We start from the raw sequence: 16,406 nt of genomic DNA, 5'->3' as shown, positions 1-16,406 counted from the left end.
GGTCTGAAATGTCTTTCATTAATCTTCATTTTAAAGAATATGCACTGGCTATATAATTTTAGCTCTGTAATTATTTTCTTTTTGTACTTAAAAACATACTGCCTTTTTTTTTTTTTTTTTTTTTTTTTTTTTTAAGCAGCCTCCTGGGCATTTATAGGGCTTCCTAAATATGGGCTAGATATCTTTCTTCAGTATTACCACATTCCAAACCATTATATTCTGTCCTTACATGTTGTTTCCTTCTCATTCCTCTCTCTTCTCTCCTTATGGGACCCCAGTTGCACCCTGTATTACTTCTTCTCTACTTTCCATCCTGGGTATTTTCTTACTTTTCTTCTAGTTCATCAATTCTCATTTCCTGCTATGTCAAATCTGTTATAGCCTCTAAGAGTTAATTTCAGTTATGGTAATTTTTAGTTCTGGATTTCCCATCTCATTCTTTTTTATAGTTTTCAGTTCTCAACTCAAAATTTCCATTTTGTCCCCGATCTTCAATATGGTAAGATATAGCCTTAAGGGTCTTTTTATCTTATTTGTTGTATCTGGTAGGTTTTGTTCACATTGTCTCATCACCTAGCATACATGATTACTTCTAATTATGTGTTGGACCATTTTGCAAAATTCATTACTGCATCAACTTGAGGCATAGGATGATGTTTTCTCTCTTCAGGGAGCATTTACATTTGAATCTACCAGGCACCCTGGGGCACCAGCAATAGGATTTCAATTTATTCCAACTTTGGGTAATGAAAAAATTTGATGCTGAGGCTTCAGTCCCAGTTAGGAACTATTTACTAGCTAGTTCATCTTTACTATGATAGCATAGACTTTCAGGGTTCCAAATTAAGGCAAGGAGAAACCTTCAAGCCCTGTAACCCCTGAACTCCAATTGCTGTCCTTCCAGCCCTGTGGCCTATTAAAAGTGCTCCTTGATTTCCTGGTAAAATGCCATGAAGGGTAAAAACGCTCCTCTCATTCCCTGTCCCCCTCCAACCTGGTCCAGTAAATCTTTACTACTAAGACTTTTTATCAATGACTTCTGTATTTTACCCAGGTTTTCTAGTTATCCTCCCTGGTATGGTTTGGTCCAAATTGCCTAGCCTGCCATTATTGGGAGCCTAGACATTTTTTTTTTTCTTTTCTTTTCCTTGTTTTTGTTTTATTTAAATTCCAGTTAGATAACAATACAGTATAATATTAGCTTCAGGTGTATAATTTAAGGATTCAACACTTACACACAATATTTGAAGCTCATAAGTGCTCTCCTCAATCCCTATCACCTTTTCAACCCCACCCCACCTCCCCTCTGGTAACCACCAGTTTTTGAGCCTTGACCATTTTAACCAATTTTATTTGTACTAATCAGAATCTTACTATTTAAATAAATTAGTGGTTGCTAACTGAAATGCCTATGGACATCAGATTTAGAAATAATCTTCAGTAGGAACTATGATGAATTGTTAAAGGCGTGCCTCATTCTACACAACACTAAAGTGAATTCCATCCAAATGCTAATCAAAGTGTACGAGGCCCATGCTATAACAGGTTCTGTTCTCTCAAAAACCCAAAGATGTAGATTTTTTTTTTTAAATGTAAAATCTCATTTTACAACACTGGAAATTAATTCCATTTAGTTTTAAATAGTGTGTAAGCCAGTGGTTCTCAACTCAGGGTGATTTTGTTCTGTAGAGCATTTGGCAACATCTGGAGACATTTCTGGTCCTCACAACCAGAAGGATGCCACTGGCATCTATTGAATACAGGTCAAAGATGCCGCTGAACACCATACAATGAACCAGACAGGACCCCCACAAGTATCTGTAGTGACCAAGTTGAAAAATCCTGGAACAGGCCAACATACTGTTGGCTGAACAAAACTTCATTTGCCGACTGCCATCTGGCTGGGGTGCCAGCAGCCCTCCACTCCTCATAAAGCTTACCATACATGTGTGCACATAATTAAAGATGACAGTACCTATGCTCTTTATGTTCTAATAACTGGCAGTCCCGGCATGTCAGTTTGTCACATGTTTCACAGTAAAGCTTCAGCTGCTCCTTCTTATGAAAAGGACAAAACACTGGCCGCTGACTGGTCACACCTACTGCCTCTGTACAAACAACAGGAGGCAAAAAGAAGAAAATTAACATAAGTGAATACTACATAATTATTAGATTGTTCATTTACATTTCAATCCGTTGAAATATAAAAGAGCTATAAGCAGTTTCACTGACACCATCACTACTACTAGGTTTGTGGTACAGGGACACATGGTAGTGTGGTGAGCACAGCATAATGCGCAGACTTGTCCACTCACTATGTTGTACACCTGAAATTAACTTGACGTTGTGTGTCAACTAGACTTCAATTAACATCAAGAAAAAAGACACAGAATGTTAGGTATTCTCAGCATTTTAGAAGGAAAAGATAAATAAGCTTTTCATTCCAGAACTTCAAACTAACTCAGGAGAAAAATAAAGTATGTAGCTTAAAATGTGCTTTATGGAATTAAAAAGTCTTAAGAAAATAAGCAGATAAGTGACTGTGACCCAACTCGATGTTTTCCACTCCAATATGGCAGAAGACTGTTTTAAATGGAATTCAGAAAATCTAATAAAAATGTATAAAGAACATGATTAAAAAAGTTATTTACCCACTTTTGCAAAAATCCTTAGAGGGTACCCACTAACACAGAAATAATCATAACGTTTTCACTATATACTGTAGTCCTCCATGTAACTTAATAGTTATCCAGAGTGAGGATAATATTGAGCCATGCTTATGTATAATGTTAAATTTAAAAAAAATCAGAATACAAATAAGTATAATAATTGACTCAACAGTAAGCAGTTATTTCACTAATAATTAAGGGTAAAATCCAAACATTTCAGAAATAATCCCACTTCTAGAAATAACCACTATTAATAACCTAGTATGTGTTCTTATGGTTGTTTTTCTTTGTATATAACTACATACACTAGCAGGTATTTTGTTTTACAATATTGTCTACAGTAAGTACAGAGCTTCTGACTTAGATAATTAGAACATGTCATTCATTTATAGATTTCCTTTACTTATTGGAGAATTTAGATCCTGACTCAGTCATCTTCCTAGTCCTCAGTGTCACCATCACTCTGGATGAGTTAGAAGTTTACACAGATTGCCACATAAAAACAAGGCTCTCAGACTTTCTCATCTCCAGAGACCTGTACTCCATTTTAGCTCCTTACATCATGGTCCCACCCTAAACTTTGGATTGTGCTTAATTGGTTCATTTCTCTAATCACAGATTCAAACATCCACTCTAATAACGTCTACTTTTTAACCTTCCGGTTTTTAGTTAACCGCTCTCACTGTGCCTCCGTGATCTCTAGTTTCAACAATTTCTTTCATCCTATCAACTGACAGTACTATCAACTTCATCTCCTTTATAGAGTTAAAAAAAAAAAATCCTTCATTTCAATAAATGCCATTATTTGAACCCCTTCCTCTACTGAACTTCCAGAACACCTGTCCAGCTAAACCCCAATCCTAGAGAAGTTCAGTTCTTCTCTATCTATACCAATCCCCACACTGCTGAAGCCTGATGGAGGAAGTTTTAAGGCCTATACATCAAATGTAACCTCAATGCTACCAAACAATCTCTGTTTCTGAAGTTGGAGCTCTCTTCCAACTAGAGTTCTTTCAAATATCCCTCACATTCCTTACCTTTAAATCCTATTTCCTCTCCTTTGTTTTTCAGTAGATGGCTGAATTCACAGAAAAAGAAGTCTGTCTAGCAGTAATCTGTTCAACGTGTCTGAACCTGTACCTGGCCTCTTTTGCCTTTTCCTCATCAGTACCTTCGGAAATCATACTCCCTTTTCCTGTGTCACCAGAATCCTAGCTTCATCTCGTTCTTCCTCCTCTTCTTGCATCTTACTCTCCAGGTACATCCAACAGTCTCCCTCTGTAAATGTGCACCTGTACTTCAGTTTTCCCCACGCTCCTCCTTCTATTCGTTTGTCAAGCCCTAGATGTGGCCTCCAACCTAAATCTCCAAATCTGAGTCTGATGCTCCTTTGATGTGCTCCCGTGGAACTTATGAGACCAAACTATGATTGCTAATTTGTTCTAGTCTTCATCATACTAATAACTCTTGTGGGGGTAAAAGTGTCTGTTTTATTTACTTTTTCATCTCTAATACCCAGCAAAATTCCTGGAATATAGAATAGACATATGAACACTGGTTGACTTGAATTAAAAGCAATAAACTAATTTTTAAACAAAAATATATTAATGAGCCATAAAAATTAATGAAGTTCTGATAAATGCCACAACATGGATAAACCCTGAAAATATTGTGGCGAGTGAAATAAGCCAGACACCAAAGGACAACTACTGTATGATCTTACTTGCAGAAATAAGCAAATTTGTAGAGGCAGATAGTAGATTAGGGGTTAGCAAGGGCGGAGGTAAGAGGAGAATGAGCATTATTATTTATTGGGCACCGTTTCTTTCTGGGATGATGAAAAAACTGTGGAAACAGACAGTGGTGATGGTTGCCTAACACTGTAAATGCAATTAATGCGACTGAATTGTACTTGTAAAAGTGGTTTGAATGGCAAGTTTTAAGTTACATATATTTTAGTACAATAAAATATTAGTAATCTTTATAAGCGATACAATAAAAACTGAGAAGCCATAAATTACATAAAAAGCAGAGCTTCTTCAGTTATCTACATATCAAATATCACAAAACCGGTTTACCACAACAATATCAGAGGGAAAAGAGTTGTAAAACTTTTGTTAAGCCCACCTCTTGTCACACCTTAGAAATAAGTGATGAGAGAAGTTTAAAAAGCAACTTTTTTTTCATTTGCTGTACATTCGCACCAAATTAAGCCATTTATAGGAAGAGGAGGGTTTATATTTGTCATTTATATATGTCTTCAAATTTCAATTACAATATACACCTCCTTTTTTTAAACAAAAAAAAAGAAAAAAACAGGAGTCTATTACAAGTGTATGAAAACAAAGTCAGTACAGGAAGGAAGATAAGGGTGGGAAGGATAGAGAAAAAGAGGTTAAAAGAACTAATTCATTACCTGGAGATACTTCCTCCTTCTGTCTCACAGTATGGTCTTTTGTGAACTTCACTCTTTGATGAGCTCTGATGCATGTCTTGCAGAGCCACTCAACACACTCTACACAAAACCCATTAGCTTCTGCATTGTCCTCACAGCTTGTACACACCTAGTAAGAGAAACATGTCATGTCAATTTTTAAGAAAAATGAAAAGGTGGTCAAACAACTCGTCATATAAAAATGATATACCAACCATACTTGGTCTCTATCAGTTATCTTAAGAGTGCTTATAAATTTAAATTTATAAACTTATGAAGCGGATATATAATACTGTCCTTCATTCAATATACAAATATTCCAGGCACTGTGCTAAGTGCTGAGGATAGAACAATGCGGAAAAGCAAACACGGTTCCTGCCCTATGATCCTGAGTGTCCTAGATGAGAGTGTGGGTTCATATCCCAGTTCCCCACTCGTCAGCTGAGTAGTCTTGGGCAGGTTACTTAGAATGCTCTCTAAAATGAAGTTAATAACAGATTTTATTGAGTCGTGGTGAAGACTAAATGTGAAGCACACAAACATTACTGTAAGGCTCACACCAATACACAATTACACACTGAGAAGTGCCATAAAGTATGAGAAGTTATAAGAGCATTATGATAGGGGAAACGATCTCATTTTAGTGGGGCTGGGGTACTGCAGAAAGTGAGAGATTACCCAGGCAAGGCTTTCTCTAAGGAGATCATATTAACATTAAGGTATGGAAGTTGAGTCATCAGTTATTAATGAAAAGCCTTCTAGGCAGAGAGAAGAGCATGTACGATAGCCTCCAGGCAAAAGGAGCACAGCAGGTTCAAAGAACTGGCACAAAGTAGGATCAAGGGGAAAGACTGGCAAGAGAAGAAGTGAGGGGCAAGGCAGGCAGGGGTCAGATCAAGGAGGATCATATGACAATTTTGGTCCTTGTCTGATGAAGTCTCCTAAAAGCTTTTAAGTAAGTGACATGGCCAGATTTGCAATTTTAAAAATCACTGTCACTGCAATATAGAGAATAGATTAGAAAAGGGGGAAGTGTTTCCTGCAGAGACAAGTAAGAGGGTTTTTTCAATGTTTTAGGTGAGAGTGGGTGGAAGTGGGAATAAATGAGGGAGATTGGGAGTGAAACTGACTGGTTCAGAAGATGCACTGGATACGGGAGGTGAAGAAGGGAAAGCTTTGTTTCCAGCTTGTGTAACTGTACATGGTGTCACTATTCTCTGGGAACAGTTATTAAAGTTATAGAGAAGCAGTCCTTATGTTATCTTCTGTGATGGGGAAAAGAAATTCCGCCCCCTTCCCCCTCAGTTAGTGCTTTACCTTAGCTAAATTCCAAATACGTGGATAACATTTTCATTCATCGAACCTGTCTTTTCTTCAGCTCTTATCTTTAACCTTTCTAACATCATTAAAGCCCCTGGCTCCTACTTCCTAGAAACCATTTGGATTCCTTGGTATCTCCAGATCCTCTTATCTCCCTGATGCCCTCTGGATATAACCCTCCACTCTTCCTCCTCCCTCTGTAGATTTTTGTTAGAATCGGGAATTGTCTCATCCTTACTGCCTTAGCTTCAATTATGACGTCTTTAAAGATATAACCTAAAATTTAACCTCTAGGCTGCACTATGCTACAAAAAAGAATGAGGACAGGGCCGCCTGGGTGGCTCAGTCGGTTAACCGTCCAACTTCAGCTCAGGTCCTAATCTCACAGTTCGTGGGTTCGAGCCCTGCGTCGGGCTCTGTGCTGATAGCTCAAAGCCTGGAGTCTGCTTCAGATTGTCTCCCCTTCTCTCTCTGCCCCTCCCATGCTCATGCTCTGTCTCTCTCTCAATAATAAATAAAGGTTAAAAAAAAAAAAAAAGAATGAGAGATCTCAGTATATGAAGTAAAATAAAAAAGCAAAGTAGAAAAGTAAATCATGCTAGTGCTTATCTAAGAAAGATGGGGATGGGTGAAATGACATTTGCTAATATTTTTTAAACATAAAATTACTTAAAATTACATATGAAATAATATTTTAAACAAAAGAATAAAGGAAATTAAATGGCTACCTATAGGGTAGATTAAACAGTGAGAGTCTAAATTTCTCTCAATATACTGTATTTAATAAATTAAATTAAATACATTAAATGCCTGGGGCACCTGGGTGGCTCAGTTGGTTGAGAGTCCAACTTCGGCTCAGGTCATGATCTTGCAGTTCATGAGTTTGAGCCCCACCATCAGGCTTTGTGCTGACAGCTTGGAGCCTGGAGCCTCCTTCAGATTTTGGGTCTCCCTCTCTCTACGCCCCTTCCCCAATCATGCTCTGTCACTCTCTCCCTCTCTCTCTCTCTCAAAAATAAATAAATGTTAAAAAAAATTAAATGCCTAAAAATCAAAAGCAAATTAAACTATCAAGTGGGTGGCTTAACCACACAAAGAATTACTTATTTCAAGTAAACTTTAAAATATTACACTGTATGGTAACTCATGTTTAAATAAAAACTTAAAAGAAAGTATGATTTGATTGACCATCGCCAGTGCATGCATGTAGTAATTGCTGTGTTCCTTGCTTTCTATTTTGACGGAAACAACTCTATAATTTCTACTTTCAGCACCATCTCTATTCTTCTATACTCTTACTCTGCAAACTGTATTTATGCTTTATGAGCTGGGTCCACATTGGATTCTAACGAGATGGTGCTGGAGGGAGACTGCAGTGCCAGAGGAAGAAGTACTTGATCATCTTAGCTGTCTTTTTATTTGCTTGCATTCTCCGTGAACATCAGACCCATCAATACTGCCTCACCCTGGCAGCAGCTGTTCCCTCCCCCAGCAGCCCTTAGCACCAGACTACAGTTTTTCCAGTCCTCATGGAACCAGCTTTGGAGATACTGACACCGTAGGCCGACGCCTGCTCCTCTGAGGTCTGCAATCCCAAGGCTGAGACGCCAACATGAAACATCGCCTCTTCAGAGGTCTGAACTGACGTTCCACAAGACCCTTCCTCTAATTTTGACTAGTTTCTCCTTTTTCCCTCAGCTGCTTCCTTATGGTTGCTATCTCTAGGATACTTTAAGTATTTCTTATTTACCTTTCAGTAAACAAGTTTATATCTAGTTAATTTTCAGGATTAAGATGGTTTCTGATTTTACCAAAACTGATACAGTATACCCTATAATATAATGTATAACATATATATTTGGAGAAAATAAATGATTTTGTCACTGTAATTAAGAACCAAGATTTCCAATACTGGATAAATGAGATAAATGTAAAATCAAAAAAGTAAAACCTACAAATCTAAATTGGACTTACAAATATCAATATATACTTGTGGTGTATATTGATATTTGTATATATTGATATTTTTAAGTCCAATTTAGATTTGTAGGTTTTACTTTTTTGATTTTACATTTATCTCATCTTTTTTTTTTTCCTAGACAGTTGCTCCTTGTATATTTTCAAATACTAGGCACCCATTACCTCATAAGGAAGCACACTTTATTTTTGGAGAGTGCACTACTGAGCCAGATGAAATGCCTCCTCTTCTTAAGGTCTTCCAGATACAAGAATCTCAGAGATAGACATTATGTCCTCCCTCAGTAACTTCTCATGAGCCTCAAATCAGGCTGTTTGCTTAGCAGTGGAATGCATTCATATTTGGTAATCACAGACTTTACTCCCTCCGCTGAATGTGAATTTTCAGCAGATCCACGACTCTCCTGATAAATAAGCAGTCTTCTTGGTGCTGTTCACATGACCCTTCCATGGCAGTGAGGGTAGGGAAGGGAAACAGGGAGCCTTCTGTGACCCTCAACAGGGTCAAAGTAGAACCTCAAAGAATGGCTGCACTAGAGATGATCCTGACTCTGGTTATCCTAAGGGACAGCCCAGAAGCCAAGGCTACAACCATTATTTCTCATATACTCTGCATGACACCAGGTTAAACTACTAGCCAGCTCTGCAGAAAACTAACAGCAACAAAAACGTCACAGTTGGACATTTGGTATCATAAAGAACAAATACTTGTACACCAAATTTTTATATTATTATCTACCGGTTTGGGTATCAAGGGGATGAAGATTTAGTTTTTTTGATGTAGAGAACAGACACTTGCTGTTTGAACTCTTGAAGTTATTTCTCACATTTTTGCTCCAGAAATTTGTTCGTTTGGTAAGTATATTCTGACCACTAGGCTAAGCTTTTCTGTTAAAAAATTTGCACCTATGACTTTTCTAAAATCTCAGCCTTCTTAAAAATGCTAGTTTCCTTACTAAGGTTTACAGTTTTCTATCATCTAATACTCACTTTGTATTCTGTTTATCCTTTTCCCTGTCACTTAATAAACATTTCAGAAACTCTAACACGGTTCTTTCCAAAATTCCATGTGTTTGAAGATCCTTTGACTGTGCCCCAGGAGATACTATGTGGCCTAAATTCAAAACCAAGCCAGATGGACTTGTTTATTCTTTTTTACTGACATATAATTAACACAGTTATATTAGCTTCAGGTGTACAATTTTAGGATTCAATAATTCTATATATCCCTCAGTGCTCAACACTGTAAGTGTAGTCACTTCTCTTTTTTAAAGTGAATACCCCTAGCACCCATACTGTGGTCTCCAGATACCATGTGTGACTAAAAGAAACCAAAGATCCTAACAAAATCTCGTCAAAACACAAAGTAGGGAAGACAGCAAGGACTACTGCGATTCTATCAGAATGACTCAGGAATCAATGTGAGGCTCCTATTGGCAAGATGGCACAATTTGATCATCAATTAAGAACAACTAACTACTACAACACCTTTTATATTAAAAATCCATGAGTTCATAAAGATACAAACACACCACTTATTAGTTATCTCTGAAGAACGCTAAGAAACTAAGTCACTATTCTAAAAATTGCAACTAAAGGAAAGGAACCAAGTACTTAACCTACCTTTGCTATGTATGTAACCAAAGAATAAATGAAGGAAGGCTTCTGTTTCTCTTCCAGATAAGAAATATAGGGGAATGACAGAATGAGAATGTCACAATTTTTCAAAGCCCTAATTTAATATGAAATCATGGCTGTGATCATTAATGGTCATTGACGTTAGAAAAAAGACAGATAAAACTCATATGCCTCCTGATTGAAGTACACACAGACATATGGATGAAAGTATTCTTATGCCCCCTAACCCAAAAGGACCTGAAATGAAATCAGCTTCTACCTATTTACTGTCAGTATACACAAAATACAGAAAACAGAGAAGCATGTTAAATGACTTTATGAAGATGGTCAGCAAAATGTAGAATAAGGCTAACTCCACAGGACTAACACCCAGTTTATCTAACAAATATGTTTAAAGGGAGGAAAAAGAAAAGTAGTGAAGTAAAGGGGTATTTTGAGATTAATTAAAAGATAGATTTGAGACAAATCAACCAAATGCACTGTGTAGGCCTTAATGGATCCTTATAGAAACAAACCACTGTTTAAAAAAAGAAACCATAAGAATTAGAGACACATATCACTGGATGTTTGATGATATTAAGGTTTAACTGTAAAATTTTTTACATGTGAAATTAATATGCTGGTTAGGTTTATAAAAAATTATTTTTCCAAAGAAGTACTGAAAGATTTATGGATTAGATGATATAATGCCTGGGATTACCCTCAACATAATATAGTATGTGGAAGGGTGTCAGGATAAACATAAAACAAGAGTTGATGGCTACTAAGCTAGGTATGTGTACATGGGAGTTTGTTATGTGAAACTGTCCCTTCTCTTGGTAATGCTTAAATTATCTGTAACAAACATTTTTTAAGCTTTATCTTTGTTCAGCTATGAACTATCCTCAGAGCTCCAGTTTGACCACAGATGACATCACCTTAGTCTCAGAGGCAAACTCAATCACATTCAAAACCAATCCTCTATCTACTTCCCTTACCTCTTAATCTCTGTGAAAAGCACCACCATCTTGGCAGTGAGGTCCCTCTCACCTCCACATCCAATCAGGTACATCAAACCTTGTGTGAGCTGTAACTTATCCCCTTCCTTCTCGTATTGCCACTAGGCTAGCTCAGCTCTCAATACCTTTTGCCTAGGCCTTTCTACCTCCAATTCATCCCACATTATTACCTCTCTAGTCTTCATTCCCAAAATATCCCTAACAAGTACCCTATTCCTGAACCAGGTTTAACACTCTCCTAGCCTCACTTACCTACACTGAAGATGTCAATTTGGACTCTATTTCTAGTTTAACTGATTATAACTTCTTCCTATTATGTTTCTGTGACCAAAATAGAGTCAATAAACTTACTAAAAACTAATTGATATACAGAGGAAAAAAGCAGCCTCTTAGATTTGTCCTTTAGATTAGAATCCCTTCAGTTATCATCTCTTATCATCGTCAATTCATATCAGATCATTACTCCATCCTGTTGATTATTTATGCTGCTTTGCTTTTGAATCTTCTGGATTGAGCATGCATGTGTACTACTAGAGTTCAAGTGATATGACTAACAAAGTTTATGTAGTATAAATATAATCATATATGAAAGTGAATGACACTCTAGAAGACAAAAAAATCAGTAGTATTCACAGGGAAACTTTCAGAAGAGCTAAGTACTTGATACTGTAGTTCACATAAATAACTACATTTCTATTCTTTAAAACCGGTTTCACAACAATTAGCAAGTTTATTCTCTGCATTAAGCCCTGGTTTGGCCTTTGATGAACTGTGGATACTTTATTATTATCATCATTTTTTACTTTTTTTTTTTTTAACATTTATTTATTTTTGAGAGAGATAGAGACTGAGCGTGAGCTAGAGAGGGGCAGAGAGAGGGGGAGACACAGAATCTGGAGCAGGCTCCAGGCTCCACAGAGCCTGATGTGGGGCTCGAATTCACGAACTATGAGATCATGACCTGAGTTGAAGTCAGACACCACCCAGGTGCCCCTGAACTGTGGACACTTTTGAAACAAAAGGGGTATTTTTGTTAGTAACAGATGTATTTAAGATGAGCCCTAAATTCCCACAGTTCCCCCAAGAAACCAACGAGAAAAGCTGAAAGTGAAAAGTACAGAAACTTAGCTATGTGATTAGTAAAGTATCTTAAAGATTACTTTTTAGATTTTTACATTTTAGATTAATAATCATTTTCTTCTCATAGATTCAATTCCTTCACAGATCTAGTGCTCTAAATTAAAGGAACTGCCTAGAGAAATCATCAATCAATCCTAATTCAAAAGTAGACTAATATGCTACGCTTAGTGTACACTACAGAATCAATCCCAGCTCACCTCCACTAGAGCCACTACAGTTCATCTTCCAGGGACTGGACATCTAGATAGATCTAAGGGGCCAATAGAAATGTTCTACATGTGGGATATGGAAGTGGGGAAAAGAGAAAAACACCAGTGGGCCTCGAAGTGCAATACCCGGACAATGTTACCAAATGAGGCTTTCAAAGAAATACCATGCAGAAAAGAAAGTTTTCTTAAAATGTGAAACCATACTAATCAAAGACATGCAATTTTTCATATGTATCATTATAGAGTTCATCATTAAAACAGAAAAAAATGAAAAAACGGGTCTTAAAATTTAGAAAATCTGTCAATATATAGTAAAATTGCAAAAAAAAATGAAATACATAGAGTAAAATTACAAAAAAATGAAATACTATCAAATACAGAATAATGGTTTCCTCTGAAGGGAAAGGGAAGGTGGGGGTACAAGCAAGGCTTCTGTATTGGCACTGTTTTAATCCTTAAGATGAATTACTCCTTCATTATTCTTTATATTCCTTTTAAAATATTACATAATTTGATAGACATAATGGTCAAAAGGGGGTCAGACACCTTTTATTTTAGCGTCCTTCAGTAACTTAGGCTGCTTCATTAAGAGAAGGCAATATAGGGGCGTCTGGGTGGCTCAGTCAGCTAGGCGTCCGAATTCAGCTCAGGTCATGATCTCGCAGTTCATTCGTTCAAGCCCCGCGCTGGGCCCTGTGCTGACAGCTTGGAGCCTGGAGCCTGCTTTGATTTTGTGTCTCCCTCTCTCTCTGCCCCTAACCACTTGCATTCTGTCTCTCTCTCAAAAAATAAACAAACATTAAAAAAAAAAAAAAAAAAAAAAGAGGAGGCAAAACATTTTAAGGCTTAATACACTTACCTGATTAGACTTTTCTACTGTACTGCTGGGAACCTCAGTAGTGTCCTTCACAAAAAAATTATCTATGATGTGTCTCTCTGCACATTCTTGGCTGCAAACTGGACATCGAATGACTCCAACTGGGAAAGACAAAATTGCGTTCTAAGTTTTTTTGGTTTGTACAGCATAATGATTTGACTGTTTGTATTTAAATGCAAAATGATCACTGCGATAAGTTCAGTTAACATCTGTCACCATGCAGAGTTACAAAAGTTTTTGTGAGAAGAATTTTCAAAACACTCTCCAAGCTACTTTCACATATGCAATACAGTACTGTTAACTACAGTCACCATGATATATATTACATCCCTATGACTTATTCCTTTTATGAATGGGAACTTGTACCTTTTGACCCCTTTCATTCATTCCACCCACCCATGATCCCCTACATCTCAGGCAACCACCAATCTGCTCTCTATATCCATGAGCTCTCATTCTAAGTTTTAATACAAAAATACAAAGCACTTAAATGAGCACATCTCACTTAAACTGTAACTGGTTTCTTTTACAATGTCCACTCTCTTCAAACTCATACCTGTCACTACTTAACACAAAGCAATTCAGTTTATATACATATATGGATTATAAGTATGCGTGTGTGCACCATAAATAAAGTAGGTGTGGGATATACCTAATAATGACTAAAACTTCATTATTCTAAATGAGATCCCACCCGCCCCCCCCCCCCCAATAAGCATCCCTATGGGCTGCTCTTTTTATCGTTTAGCAACTTCTCCTAGCAGTGGTTTTCAAATATACATGTGTAGAACCACAGGGGAGATGTTTAAAAGAAAAGAGTTCCAGGGGAAACTGAGTGGCTCTGTCAGTTGAGTGCCAGACTCTTAATTTTGGCTGAGGTCATGATCTCACAATTTGTGGGACTGAGCCCCGAGTGGGGCTCATGCTGAGAGCACAGAGTCTGCTTGGTATTCTCTCTCTGCCCCTCCCTCGTTCACACTCTCTCTCCCTGAATGAATGAATGAATGAATGAATGAATACAGAGTTCTGATTTTCTCTGGACCTATTGAACCAGGATTTCTGAAAGGGGAGCACAAAGATACTTGTTTTGCTTAAAATCTCCATGGGAAATTATTAAGAAACACTAGTTTCCTTTAACAAGTGCAAACAGTGTTCCTTTGGGGGAGGAGAGAAATCATCTTCCATAGTACTTGGTAAATCAATAAATAATTATGAATTGATTAAGATCTAAATTTTTGACTAAAATTTTAAAAATCTAACATTCATTTGATGCTGTAATTTGTACCAAGGAGACTGCAATAATGTTCCCGGGTACATTTTTTTGGAAAATGAAATGCATATGAATGAATACAAAGCAAACCAAAGGCCATTTTCATTTGTATACACAAGCACTATTTTTTTTAATTAAAAAGAACCTATTTTACTTTACAATAGCAACAAAAATATACTAACTACTCAGAAATAATTGTTTTAAATATATAAGGTCATTGTGGAGAAAAATGGTAAGCTAAATTTAGAAACCTTTAAAAATACCTAAGAAAAATCATGTTCGTGATGGTAAAGATACTAATTCTCTCCAAACATCTATACATTCAATGCAGTTTTAATAATCCCAATAGGAATTTCAATAGAATTTTGATAAGCTGGGAGACATTGTCTACCAAATAACAAGACTTACTCTAAAGCTATAGTAAATAAAATGGTGTGAAATTTATGTAAGGATAAAAAAATGGAAAAGAATACACATAAAAGGGTCACATATAAGTACATTTTATACATGACAGATGTGGCACTAGAAATCAATGGGAAAAGGGATGAACTTTTCATGGTGCTATAGTTCTCTAACATGGGAGGGGGATGAATTAGATCACTACTCAGTTAAAAACAATAATTCTTTTAAAAGATTAAGAACTTTAAAACTTTCGCAAGGAAATGTAAGAAAACATCTCTGTAACCTTAGGGCAGGAATAAAATTCTCAATCAAGAAACAAAAAGCAAGAGATTAAGGGAAATATTAATGAATTCAATTTCACTCAAGAACTACAGCTAGTCTAAAGATACACCGAACACGTGCTGACAAAGAATAATAAAAATCCACAAATTAGGTGACCGTGCATTTCTAAAAAGAGAAAGACTGAGTAAACATATTTTTCCTTATTCCTCCAGATAAGTACAGCTAAAAACTCTAGGCCTTCTATATGAAACAATCGTAAGAACACTGAAAGGTAGAGAGAAGGCGGCAGACTAGCTACAGATCTCAGAACCCAAGGAACGACAGAGATAAGTTCACTGAATTTTCTTTTAGCCCCATGTATTCCAAAGTGGATGTTCATGAAGTCACCATCCTAGGAACATCAACAGGTGTAAACAAAAAACTATCCCACAGTACCCTTCTGTGGAAGGACGGTCCAGGAAAGGGGGAGCCTACCAAGACCCAACTTTTAGACAATAACTGCTCTACTCCAGCCAAACACCACAGATAAAACTGTGCTCCCTTTCCCACCAGCGCAGGTCCAGTGGGAAGCCTAGACTTCCACTAGCAGAAATCAAGTACCCCTACTACGCACTGCTGTGTGTGTCAGAGAAGCCTGGTGGGGACCTGGGGCTTTCATCCTTACTGGGCACTAATGGAGCTTTCATCCTGCAGTGTCAGTGGAGACCACATGAAGAGCCTGATTTTACACTTCCAGGACATAATGAGGTACTCCTCTATCTCTACGCTGGGATGGAGTTAGAAAAGGCCTATTGGGGGGCGCCTGGGTGGCTCAGTTGGTTGGGCGACCAACTTCGGCTCAGGTCATGATCTCACAGTTTGTGAGTTCGAGCCCTGCATCGGGCTCTGTGCTGACAGCTCAGAGCCTGGAGCCTATTTCAGATTCTGTTGTCTCCCCTTCTCTCTGCCCCTCCCCTGCTCACGCTCTGTGTCTCTCTCTCAATAATAAATAAACGTTAAAAAAAAATTAAAAAGAAAAGAAAAAAGAAAAGGCCTATTGGACATTCAGAACTTTTACCACTGCCTACCAGTAACCTCCTGTCCCTCTGTCCCCACTCCTTAGATGTGTCAATAAAGAACACATGAGCAGCAGTTAATAGACATCCATTTGCCCTATCAACCAGGGAGGTATCAAGAAGTACCAAGAGACT

The 16,406-nt window shown here is 37.4% G+C and overlaps 1 protein-coding gene across 3 annotated transcripts in view; it reads right to left on the bottom strand.

Moving 5' to 3' along the window:
* TRIM24 (tripartite motif containing 24) overlaps positions 1 to 16,406 on the bottom strand; it is a 122,734-nt gene that overhangs the window by 49,202 nt on the left and 57,126 nt on the right. For all 3 annotated transcript variants that reach the window (XM_042925896.1, XM_042925903.1, XM_042925913.1), the window contains exons 2-4: positions 13,245 to 13,363; positions 5,086 to 5,233; positions 1,976 to 2,108 (exon numbers count right to left, since the gene is read on the bottom strand). In XM_042925896.1, the coding sequence (XP_042781830.1) occupies positions 1,976 to 2,108; positions 5,086 to 5,233; positions 13,245 to 13,363 (400 nt within the window). The remainder of the gene's footprint in view (positions 1 to 1,975; positions 2,109 to 5,085; positions 5,234 to 13,244; positions 13,364 to 16,406) is intronic.

This window comes from Panthera leo, chromosome A2 (genome assembly GCF_018350215.1).
Source record: "Panthera leo isolate Ple1 chromosome A2, P.leo_Ple1_pat1.1, whole genome shotgun sequence".
In the NCBI taxonomy this organism is placed as follows: Eukaryota; Metazoa; Chordata; class Mammalia; order Carnivora; family Felidae; genus Panthera; species Panthera leo.
This window is presented reverse-complemented; position numbering and strand designations above follow the sequence as displayed.